Raw genomic sequence first — 13,399 nt, 5'->3', positions numbered from 1 at the left:
CATGAGGAATTGAAACCAGATGGCTGGCGTATGAAGTGTGCGGTTGATGTTGTCAAATTTTTGAAAGAAACTTTTTAGCCAAGAGAACAGTCTCAGAGGTGTAATACGCAAAGAGTCTTTTGGCTTATTGGCGCGAATGAAGTGCAGTGCAATCTGCAATGGGACTGTGAGCGCATCGTTGGATCTCTCTCATTTCATTGTGTTGATGGCTATTCACAGGACAACCGCACTGCCATACGCTTTTGATCACTTTCATCCTTTTGTGATCCGTGTATGCGTGGGTTGTGGAGAAGATGCAGGAACAGAATGCACACTGAAGAAAGGAAATATGTTTGCATCAAACCATTGCCAGAGTCCGGGGATACAATTAGGGATGACGAATCAGATGACGAGGAGGAGGGTAGAGATTCAACATCGATTCCGATGAGCCAAGTGTCCAACCTGCCACTATATGAAGGATGCCCTAAAATGTTAAGTGGCATGCTGTCCATAGGGGATAATTTTGCAGTGAAATAAGTTGAGGCAAACGAAGAATTCTACATTATCAAATGCATAGAAGTGTTGTACCAAACGGTGAAAGCACAAAAGGATAAGTGGCATAACAAAATGTTAGAGGAGGGAAGGTTGTTGAAGGCTTTTTTTATGGCCAATTTGAAGGAAAAGCTGATACATACCGGCTATTGGATCACACATCTTCGGTAATGATCTACTCACATCTTGTTAGGGCCATACGTTTCTCGATGGAGCCTATTGCAGGATCCCTAGGTCAAATTTTACAATACAAGTTGTCTACTAAAGTATATGAGAGGATATACAATAGCATGCCATATCATGATGATGAGAGCGATGAAGGTGCATCCATGTTACTTGAGGGCAATGAGAAGCCTTGATTGAACAACTGAATCCGGTAGTCAATAGTACCAAATCTGGTAGTCAACAGTACCAAGTGTATTCTGCACTATGTGCTTTTTAGTGACTGAGTCAACTTGATTTTTTGGCCCTGAGATTTATCTGTTCTCTCTATCTAGTTCTGTGTTGGTATGTTACCTTTCATTACATTACTGTTTCAATTGTCCTCACTATATGTGTATTTGGTACATTTTGGTAGTGTTGAACTTGGGTGCTTCTCCGTCCACTATTACAATACCAATTTGGTACTTTTTGGTACTGTTGAACTTGGGTGCACGTCTGTCCACTATTACAGTACCAAATTTGATACTTTTTGGTAGTGTTGAACTTGGGTGCACGTCTCTCCATTATAATAGTACCAATTTGGAACTGCTTGAACTTGCTGTATCACTTATGGTTTACTTTATTGCTCTATCTGGTTCCGTGTTGGTATGTTATCTTTCATTACATTACTGTTTCAGCTGTCCTCACTATATCTCTACTTTTTGGTACTGTTGAACTTGGGTGCACGTCTGTTCACTATTAAAGTACCAAATTTGGTACTTTTTGGTACTGTGTTGAACTTGGGTGCACGACTGTCCACTATTACAGTACCAAATTTGGTACATTTTGGTACTGTTGAACTTGGGTGCACGTCTGTCCACTATTACAGAACCAATTTGGTACTTCTTGAACTTGTTGTATCACTTATGGTTTACTTTATTTCTTGGTATTTTTCAGTTTGTCTATTCGTATTTGATACGACCACCTTGAGCAATGTCTAGAACTACGTTGATAACATGAAAGGTATGCCAAACATAGATGGTATTTGCCTCAAAAATTAAAATGTTGGGCAACCTTGTTAGCTCCAAGAGGTTTCAGCAGTAGAGATCAAGATACCAAGACAGTCTAAACAAGAAAAGTGGTTTTCCATTATGTATAGTATCGGGTTACAAAATTCCACTATTTACATGATTATGGCAATCTGCTACCTCAGGGGATCAAATTTATAGGAGTACCCCTCCATCTATATGCAGTAAATTAGTAATGTACCCAAAAATATCATCTTCAGTGTCAAAGACTGGGTTTTTGCGAGTGTACGTTGTTGGGTACTGATCCCTTATCCACCCAAGCAACCAAGGCAAAACAAAATCCAGCAAGTAAAACGGGTAATCGGTTCCTACTACCATGGGATAGTATGATCGAATTGCCATACAGTTTTCAGAGTTGTTTTTAGGAGACTTCTATCTACAATCATCTACAAGAATAGTGTTGTTGGCATCGTACTTCGGGTGCCTTCCCACAGCGTCCGTAGCTTCTTCAGGAAAACGGGCTTATCGCCCATGTGTTTGGGCACAACTGGCACCTCCGACATACGGGGCCACCATATTTCAGAGTCCTCTTGGGAGAGAATATCTGCTAATGCCAAAAAACGAGGCTAGAGGTATGCGTAACTTATGTCCTGCAACATTCAAAGTGGGCATGCTTTACCTACAAAATATTTTTGCCTTCTATGGTTGGGGAAGCACGCGTTCACCATGTGTAACAGTTTTTTCCTTCTACAGTAGGACCACAACACTAGGCTGGCTTTCTGTTTAATTCGTAGGATGAACTGCTCCGCATCCGGCCTTACAAGACAAATCACATTCTTTTGGAGATAGACTACACGTGGCGTGTGCTCCTTTGGCAGGCACTCAAGTTCCTCGGGGATTTTGCTGCAGCTGGTTAGTAGCACGCCATTAAGATCAAGAACAATCATCCACCCACGTCTAACAGCCACATCAGGCTGCAACAATGTGCTTGCCGGTGTCTCGTCTAGCCACCAACTTACTACAGCACCAACAAACATAATGAGTGGGGACAAATACACAGTGAAAACATCATATCTAAAACAGAAAATTGGTCCAAAAACTACCAAATTTGGTACTGTATTGCACAAGTGATAAGGACTATCCGAAACAGCAAGTTCAAGAAGTACCAAATTGGTACCGTAATAGTCGTCAGATGTGCACCCAATTTCAATAGTACCAAAAAGTACCAAATTTGGTATTGTAATGCACATATAGTGAGGACAACTCAAATAGTAATGTAACCAGATAAAGAGAACAGATAAAGCTCAGGGCCAAAAAATCAAGTTGACTCAGTCACTAAAAAGCACATAGTGTGGAATACAACAGATTCTCACTGGCTACAATTTGCATGCACGGGATAATTGATCACGGGCGCGATTGTGCTTCTTTCTTTACAAACAAAAAAGTTCCTACAGGGTCATAGAATCAGGGGAATCACCTCTCCGCTTCGAAACAGCATTGACAATAGTAGAGTCAATGCCCCCGTCGGTGCTATCCACAATAGTATCATTCGCAAGTATTTCTTCCTACTCATCCTCGGCCTCCCTCCGATCTTTGTTGCCTTCCGACCCCTCTTTGCCCTCCCCTTCACTCCCCTTTGTGATTTCCACCCCCTCCCCAACACCCCCCTTTGTGGCTTCTTCCTCCATCCCTTTGGGTTCTTCCTCTCCCTTCTTGGCCGTTGCATCATCGAGCTTTGTGTTGGCAGCATCCTGGCTTTCCTCCGCATCTAGCTCCACAACAACAGGGACTTTACCTTCCTACTTGTCCTTAGTCTTTTTACCATCTCTGGCCTCCTCCTCACTTTTACTTTCGTTGTCACCTGTTGCCTCACATCTTTACCCCGTCACATTGTCTTTCCCTATAGAATTACCTTGCTTCAGATCATGGAGAACATCTGATATCTCCCTTGTCACCTCATCCACATCCCATATTCGACTTGCAGCCGACTTTGTGGCGTGCTGGTCAACAACTGCAGCATCCTTCTCCTCTGCAAACACACAGAAAGACAACACATACTAACTTGTATGAAAACCTCACTGAGTTGCAAGTGCGCATATGTATTCAAAAATGCACACATACTTACTCTTGACAACTTGAAGCCCACTGGCCCAGGACTTTGCCAAATCAGAGATTACCATATTACAACCCGGCTTGACACACTGATCCCTTCTTTGTAACAGAGCACTGAAGCACAAGGGATGATACTGGTGTTGGCACTCTAGCATGAAGGTTCCAACTACATGTGCGCACTCCAAGGGCTCACCGCATGCAACACACATACCAAACACCGGGATCACATTTACCAAATCATTAACCTGGGGCCTAGGATATAGCAGGAACTCTTCCCAAGCCTGATATCAGACAACATCTCCTTCACAAATAGGGTATGCTCTTGACCTTCCTTCCATTTTTTCTCCAGAGTGTCATACTCAGCCTGTTGACAACCAGCGTTCCCAATTATTCTCAAAAACTACCAAGAAGTCATACCGAGACTGGTACTTCTAAGTACTGTACTACCAAACAAAACCCAAACTACCAAAACCACCAAAACTACCAAACTTTGGAATCATATAGTACCAAAAACATATAAATACCATCAATGCAGAACTAAACTACCCAAACCTTATCAATACTACCAAAAGCCACTTTTTGCAGCACTTTCAAATAGTACCTAAAAGTACCAAACTACCAAAACTATCAAAATCAAACTACCAAAAGCCACTTTTTGCAGCACTTTCAAATAGTACCTAAAAGTACCAAAACTACCAAAATCAAACTACCAAACAAGCTTTTTGCAGCACTTTCAAATAGTACCTAAAAGTACCAAAACTACCAAAATCAAACTACCAAAGCCACTTTTTGGAGCACTTTCAAATTGTACCTAAAAGTACCAAAACTACCAAATCAAACTACAGAAGCCACTTTTTGCAGCACTTTCAAATAGTACCAAAAGTACCAAAACGACCAAAATCAAACTTTCAAATAGTACCAAAACAACCAAAACTACCAAGACTACCAAAGAAACGCTTTTTGCAGCACTTTCAAAAACTACCTTCAAGTACCAAAACTACCAAAGTCAAACTACCAATTACACTTTTGCAGTACTTTCAAATAGTACCTAAAAGTACCAAAACTAGCAAAACTACCAAAGCTATCAGAATAAAACTACCATAACACCTTTTGCAGCACTTTCAAAAAGTACCTTAAAGTACCAAAACTTCTTCAATGGGATTTCAAAATGACGTGATCACACTATAATTTCAGGTCAATAACCATAGAAATGCAAAATAACAAATATTTTGTTAATTGACATTCATCTTTTTTGACCTCCAGGGAGACTTTGAAACCGGCTTGTAGCCTGCCGGGCTAATTAGTTGGCCCACCGGGCTAGTGAAGTTTCCCAGCGGTCACACCGGGTAAAGCTATTTGCCCGCCGGGCCCACTGTGGATATATAAAGGTGACGCCGGTGCTTGTCTTTTCACAAAAGAGGTACATTGAAAAGTCTTCACCAAACGTTCTGGCAGCTTTCCACATTCTCAAAGCATTGTAGTAGTAATTTTTTAAACCCTTCCTTATTTTATTGATGTTTTTTTGAGTTTTTTTGCGTTAAAACTTAAAGGTTTAAAATTTCTTTTATCAAATCATCGTACGTGGATGCACTGGCACATGGTTGCAATTGCGGCTAGGTGTGTCATTGTAAAAGTGTACGATGATTATGTTTTATAGTGCTCCCAGTCATTCATGCTTCGGCACATGGTTGCAATTGCGACTAGGTGTGTTGCTGCTAGAATGACAGGAGCATTTGTTTGAAAGAAGTCACCGTGCGTGGATGCACTGGCACATGGTTGCAATTGCAGCTAGGTGTGTCATTGCAAAAGCGTAGGGTGACTATGTTTTATGTTGCTCCTATTCATTCATGCTTCGGCACATGGTTGCAATTGCGACTCGGTGTGTTGCTGCTAGAATGACAGGAGCATCTGTTTGTCAGTTGTCGTACGGTGAGGCATTGGCACATGGTTGCAATTGCGATTAGGTGTGTCACTGCAAAAGCGTACGAGATCTATGGTCTATATTGCACTTTTTCTTTCACGTAGAGCAGATCCAAATGCAGTGGCACATAGTTATATTTCACAATGTGTTGTATGCAATAATAACATTGCAGGAAAAATGGATCCTTCTGCTACTTCAATGATCGATAGAGTTCAAAAAGAAAATTAGACAATTGTTGATTACGATCGTCAGTGCACTAGATCCCGATGATATAGCACAGATTGTTGCAGATGAGTCTAGATTGCAATCATTATACAGTGAGATTGCCCGCAAAATGTTGTTGTTATATCCAGACAAAACAACCGAATCAATAAACTCATTACTGAGTAGTTGGGTGGGCAATTTGCCCAAGGTGGCCTCTGATTTGAAAGAGGAATGCCCTCAAGAAGTAGACAAGGGTAAGCTAGAGCATTGGAACACTAGATGGAGAGCTGAAAAGGAGAGGTCAAGGAGAGCATCCCACATAGACACACAGTTTGGCCTAAGCAAGAAAATGCGAATGGCTATCACCAAAGTTGTGGGGAGCAGCCAAGTTGGAGAACCGTTTATTGAGGAGGCTGCCATTGAGGGAACATCGGGTTCTCCTGCTTCTGCCAGTCACCTGGAGAGCATTATATACAATTCTGAATGTAGTATGACTCTGGGCATTCCAAATAAGTCCATTAAGAAGATCAAGAATCTTGGGTCAGGGGCTTATGGCACAGGGTGGCAAGTTCAAATCAAAGGGATCAGTTTCCTTCCTGCAACGAATACTTATTGTGCCAAGGAGTTCAAAGGACAGGCCAAGCATCAGTGGAAAATATTTGCATCAGAAAGTGGGGTAGATCTCAACCATAGAGGGATTGTGAGGAGTATTGCCCACTCTGTAACGTTGCCATGGTTTTTGATATTCCCCTACTTCAATGGGGGAACTTTAGGTGATCTTATGGAGACAGTGCTCCATCCACATGGCTCTTTCACGACGCTTGTAGCGCATCAAGAGGGGAAAGAAAAGATCCCTTGCGTGTTGGCTTAGAGACACCAAAGACCAACAATACCGATGAAAACTGGCAAAAGCTTCATCCTTGGCGAGCTCCTGAGTTACTAGATGGAAATCACCCGTGCCCATGGACCAAGGCCACAGATGTGTATGCCATAGGATGGGTGATATGGCAATTTTGTAAGTTTTGTGGAGAGTTCTCTGACTACTACAACACAGATTGGTTCAAACATAAGGTTTCAGTGGAGGTACAAGCCATATCTAGGATTGTTGTGGAAGGTTGGGTGAGGAAGAAATCCACAGAGAGAAAGACCTTGGCACTTTTGGACAAAGAATCAGAAAGATTTGAAGCCCAGCCAGAACGATGCTTACGCCCTCCCTCTGAAATGAGTGTAGCCTTTTTTTGATGGATATATGATGTACTTTATGAAGCAGGGTTTTTTGAGACTTTTGACTTATAATAAAAGCCCTTTTAAAATGTTGGGTTTTATGCGCCATGGATGATGTATGAGTAATAAAAACACTTTGTTATATCTCAATAGACAACAAATTTTCTATGAGTTTTGTTTTTTCTCTTAAGTTTCAAGCAATAAGCCACGTGGAATCATTGATTGTCATTCATTGATTTAAAAAATGGTAGTTACTCTTATATCAATTGATTGTCGTAAGATGTTGGTTACCCAAAGATTCACCTTCCTACCTCCTTTGATGAATCAGTCCAGTCCAAAAAAGAACTAATGACCCATGATTGGAGCTCTAATCAAAATAGCAAGCAAATACAACGGTGAATCAAACATGTGATCAGTCCATCCCAAAAGTAGAGATATCAACCCAAAGATTCACCTTCCTACCTCCTTTCATGAATCAGTCCAGACCAAAAAAGAACTAATGACCCATGATTGGATCTCTAATCGGAATAGCAAGCAAATACAGCGGTGAATCAAACATGTGATCAGTCCATCCCAAAAGTAGAGATATCGACCCAAAGATTCACCTTCCTACCTCCTTTCATGAATCAGTCCAGTCCAAAAAAGAACTAATGACCCATGATTGGAGCTCTAATCAGAATAGCAAGCAAACACAGCGGTGAATCAAACATGTGATTAGTCCATCCCAAAAGTAGAGATGTCGACCCAAAGATTCACCTTTCTACCTCCTTTCATGAATCAGATCAGTCCAAAAAAGAACTAATGACCCATGATTGGAGCTCTAATCGGAATAGCAAGCAAATACAGCGGTGAATCAAACATGTGATCAGTCCATCCCAAAAGTAGAGATATCGACCCAAAGATTCACCTTTCTATCTCTTTTCAAGAATCAGTTCAGTCCAAAAAAGAACTAATGACCCATGATAGAAGTTCTAATCAATATAGCAATCAATTTAGCAAATATAACGGTGAACCAAACATGAGATCAGTCCATCCCAAATGTAGAGATACCGACCCAAAGATTCACCTTTCTAACTCCTTTCAAGAATCAGTTCAGTCCAAAAAAGAACTAATGATCCATGATCAGAGTTACATTAAGTTTTAATTTTTTTTAAAGACTATTCATTTTTTCACCTTTAGTTTTTCTTCTAAATTTTAAAGGATGACCAAATTTAGAGGAAGAGGTGATGTGATGTGATGTCTATAAAAAGGTTATATAGAGCCGCCAAATATGGAGGGGGTACACGACGGGCCCGGCGGGATTCTTGCTTGTCCCACCGGGCCCGCCGGGTTTCATATTAAACCCGCCGGGCCTGTCGGGATTGTTGGTTGTCCCGCCGGTTCTACATTTTCTACCGGTTTCCGTAGGTCATGACATTAGATATGTTATTAACATGAAAAAAATAGTGATAATAACAAAAATAATTAACATTTAACAAAATGCGTCATCGCGTAATTAAAATCCATGTTCTTCATAGTACCAAAAATACCAAACCATAAGACAGAAGGAAACCATAAACTACCTGGAATAAAAACAGTTCTACCATAAGTACCTAACACTACCAATCCCACCAAACCAAGCATAAACAGTTCTATCAAAGGTACCTAACACTACCAATCCCACCAAACCAAGCATAAACAGTTCTACCAAAGGTACCTAACACTACCAATCCCACCAAACCAAGCATAAACAGTTCTACCAAAGGTACCTAACACTACCAATCCCACCAAACCAAGCATAAACAGTTCTACCAAAGGTACCTAACACTACCAATCCCACCAAACCAAGCATAAACAGTTCTACCAAAAACAGAATCTCCTTGTCGAGCAATGATGTATCTTCACTGATTCCGTATCGGCGTAGCATCTAACTGGCAGCCAAATCAGCTTCTATCACATTGATTTCTGCATCATCGCCAGTGTTGGCCTCTCTCAGTGTTTCCAGGTGCGTCTCATATTCCTTGATGTCGTCCATAATCTGCTTGACAAGTTTATTGGAACCCTCTTCCCTCAAGAGTGTTTCCTTCTTCTGCTTCAGAGACATTGTCAGCTCTTTCAGCCTATCGGCCACCCCCACACATGTCCGAAGGACTCTCCCAACCATAGCTTCAAGGTCCGCAATATAATCAAGTGTCTTCTCCTCATGATGCTGTGGGGGGACTTTCTGTGTAGGGGGCATACTACCGGCTGGCGTAAGTAGGGGCTTCTTGGTATTTGACGGGTGGCCTCCTTGGGATGCATCGTTTACCTTTCGCCAATTCTCAACCTTCGTTTCCAAGCCTCCTGGTCGGGGAGGAACACATGTTGAGTACACTCTCACCAAACCTGGCCCATGCAACCCTGTGGCCCACAGGGTCCTTTGTGGCTGCATGACACTTCTCATATGCAAAACAGCGGGAAAATTTTGTAGTGATATCCCCACATGATGGTGGGGCTTGGTACACCTTATGGAACAGGAACCTGCATTCATCCTGAAGTTGTGGGCTGCACGTGATTTAAGTAAATCTTTGTCTTCTTATGGCTGGAATGCCTGAATACAGTGAGTTACTGGTCATCGGGGATGTCATCTTCCGTAAGATCCTTTGGCATCACCCCCTCCATGCTCAATCCATACTCACACTACTAGCCATAGGGGGGGTTTGCGAGGGACTAATAATTGACGGGCGTCGTTTAACCGATGACGAACGCGTCGCATAGACGAGGTTTCAGTCGTATAAGCAAGGAGTTTTTTTTAAAAAAAAATCGGCCGTCGCATAAACAACGACTGTCGTTGCATAATCAACGGCTTGAATTTGTAGCCATGGCATAATCGATGCTTCAAATTGAACCTTGCTTAAACGACGCAAAGAAACGAGGCTCCTAACGACGCCTGCACATTGCCCTTCTCTCATGCGACGAGGCATTTCTATATTATTGTTGCAAAGCCTTTCAAACATGACTCGCGGGAAATTATACACAGTACCCAGCTCCACGACAGCGCTACAGCAAAATACGCAAAAGAAGAGCAGATAACCCCCCCCCCCCCCCCCCCCCCCCCCCCCCTTCCCTTCTTCTTCATCACTTGCCTCTTTAGTGAAAAATGCAATACCGCAGGTTTATGTAATTCAAAGGTGTGACCAAACGGGTAGGAGAGAGAGGAAGTTCTGTTAACGATGGTGAGAGGGAGAGGATCTATGAATCTGGGTCTTGAAGACTGATTATGTTCTCCTAAAAATAGCTGGAATTAGGGGGTGCTATGCTAGCAGAGGGGGAGTTCACCCACTGTCTCGATGCCTGGGTTCACCAAAATGAGAACAAGATATGTTCAAACAAGCTTGTCAGCACTCCATGCTGAGAAAGGAGGCCTGAGTAACTTACTTGGATAATAGAAGCCAAGGGGTGACGAAGTATGCTACTCAAGTTTTCCTCAATCAAGCTTGTCGATAACCCAAAAAATAAGAAAGGCAACAACAACTAATACTGAGCCGAGAAGCCCAAATGGTGACAAAATGTGCTACTCAAAATATGCTTAAACAAGCTTGTCAACACAAGAAAACAGGGCCTGCATGCATGGAAAATTGATCCTTCTCAGCTCAGGAAGTTTGATTAGCCATCGGACCTGCAACTACTACTGCTACCGTCACCAACCTTTATGCCCCTACCTTGGAGGCAACTGCTCAACAAGGCAATGTCTACACACACAAATGTGGGAAATCTAAAATCAGTGAACTCCTTCAACTAAGACAAGCTCAACAACAACCATACCAATGCTTAACACTAATGCTGTAGGTTGAATTTCACTCAAGTAAAAATCATACAACACTAACATTGGTTGGGTGTGCAATGGCAGCTGACCCATTCAATTTCTTATCAGACCCACTGAGAATTCTCTCAGATCGCCCTTGAAAGAGGCTTCCAAGTATCCTTTCCAAGTTCTTTGCAGAATACTTCACATACTTGCTCTTAGTGCCATCTTGTTCTAACAAAGGTCCATAGTTCTGAAGGTAAGTTCTGTAAGCTGGGACTACTAATTTCACCACCTTTATACAGATCCTTTCTCGCAACTCTGCATCCACAAGAATCCACTTCACATGCATCTAATAAAGCTCCTCAAATGCTGCATTGAATGCCTTGAGCTTGGTCTTGAGGAGGTCTCGAGCCGCGGCCCGGCTACCTGTCAAGGTCGTAACCCCTGGTATATTCAGATGATGAATTATCTTTTCCCAACCCTCCTTCATATACATAGAGATATTAATCTTAGCTTGCTGATGTTGCTCTTTAAGCCAAGACTCACCCAGAAGAACCTTGAACTCTGATGCTTGGCAATTCACAGCAAGGTACCAGAAATTATTGCAAAGGAAGAGATGATACAAGACTAGGTCCTCCTTGAAAGACTATGCCCATTCATTGACATTTAGCACAAGTACATTCATCACACTTAGGACCGCTTTAGAAAGCAGAGTTTCTGTGCTTGTCTTGTCCTGAACATTATCTTTCCAACTTCGATATATTATAAGCACCTTGGTCATGATCGGTTCATAGAAATCTCCAACCAAGTGCTTGACATATCCTATCACAAAGCTCAAAACCTTTGGTAGACTGCCATCAATGGGTGCCTTTGAGCCTCTCTGATTCTCTATTTGCTGATGTAGCTCCAAAAAAATGTCATGAGCACCTTGCACTATCAACTTCAGTAAACCTTTCATCCTCTGTTGAACATCCTTGCATCCTGGGCCCCCAAAGAGCCTTCCAAACAATGGTCTCAAGTTAGTCATGGCTTCAAACATGTCAAGAAGCTAGAAGAGTTTCTGTGGTTCATCTGGACTGTTTACTGCTACTTCCCCAAAATGTAAAAGCTCCAGTAAACCTCCAGACACGACAATTTTGCCAAACCTGCCTTCCCAATCTTCAAAGGCAAGCTTTTCAAAAACCTGACTACAAAGCTGATACTCTGGTTCACAGATTGACTTAACAACTACCTCCATATGTTGTGTCCATGGGCCAATGTACATTCCTAAGCTTTTCCAATCAACCTTTGAGCCAGACTTAATGAAGGAGTACGAGCGGAAGTGCGACGCGAGAGAGAGTGCGAGAAGAAGAGCACGAAGATATGGTGAACTCGCTCTACTGTAATGTGTAGAGCATAGTGAGTTCTTATTAGGTTTTTACAAAAGAATATGTGTACATACCTGGCGGCCCGCCCACTTACCTGGGCGACCACATTGGGCTTTATACCCCAACAACCTCCCACTTAAAGTCCAATGTGGTACTTTAAGTGTGAGAGAAGCTACTATACAAGCTAATATACAAGAGATGTAGAGAAGTGATGTACTACCCTACACCTAACTGCTTGCAAAATGCGCAAAGCTCTCTGAGGGAATTCCTTTTGTAAGTAGATCAGCAGGATTTTCTGTGGTGTGAACTTTGACAAGCTGAAGTTGCTTATCCTCAAGCATTTCCCTGATGAAATGATACTTCACATCCACATGCTTTGTCTTTGAGTGATAAACTGGATTGCGAGCCAATTGTATAGCACTTTGACTATCACAATATAACACAGGCATCTCTTCTTTGATTCCCAAATCTGTTACTAGTCGATTAAGCCAAATTGATTCTTTGCATGCCTCTGATGCTGCAACATATTCAGCCTCTGTAGTAGACTGAGTAACACAATCTTGTAATCTAGAACGCCATGATACTACTCCACCAGCCAATGTAAAGACATACCCTGACGTAGACCTTCGGTTGTCTAAGTCACCTGCATAATCTGAGTCTGTAAAACCCTTTACACTTAGCTCCTGACTCCCATAGCATATACGCATACTCTTTGTAGCTTTCAGGTATCTCAATATTCCTTTCACTGCCTCCCAATGTTTCTTGCCTGGGTTTGACATGTATCCACTTACTACTCCCACTGCAAATGCAATGTCTAGGCGAGTAGCAATCATTGCATACATCAAACTACCCACTGCAGACGCATATGGAATCTTATCCATTTCAGCCTTTTCTTCCTCAGACACAAGACAATCTTGTTTGCTAAGTTTCACATATGGTGTCAATGGAACACTCAATGCCTTTCCCTTCTCCATATTGAAACGTTGCAAAACCTTGTCAATATACTCTGTTTGAGATAACCAAATCAACTTCTTTGATCTGTCTCTCTCAATGCGCATACCAAGTATATGACTTGCCTCACCCATGTCTTTTATGTCAAACGATT

General features: G+C 42.1%; 1 protein-coding gene across 1 annotated transcript; it reads right to left on the bottom strand.

The window, feature by feature from the left end:
* Positions 1-10,991: 10,991 nt before the first annotated feature.
* On the bottom strand, positions 10,992-11,954 carry LOC147460627 (exocyst complex component EXO70A1-like). Its single transcript, XM_086503615.1, has 3 exons — positions 11,625-11,954; positions 11,354-11,573; positions 10,992-11,245 (listed from the first exon to the last, which is right to left on the bottom strand). The coding sequence occupies exons 1-3, from the start codon at positions 11,952-11,954 to the stop codon at positions 10,992-10,994; spliced, it is 804 nt and encodes a 267-aa protein (XP_086359741.1).
* Between the last annotated feature and the right edge of the window lie 1,445 nt (positions 11,955-13,399).

This window comes from Adiantum capillus-veneris, chromosome 3 (assembly GCF_014529385.1).
Source record: "Adiantum capillus-veneris isolate H3 chromosome 3, ASM1452938v2, whole genome shotgun sequence".
Classification (NCBI taxonomy): Eukaryota; Viridiplantae; Streptophyta; class Polypodiopsida; order Polypodiales; family Pteridaceae; genus Adiantum; species Adiantum capillus-veneris.
This window is presented reverse-complemented; position numbering and strand designations above follow the sequence as displayed.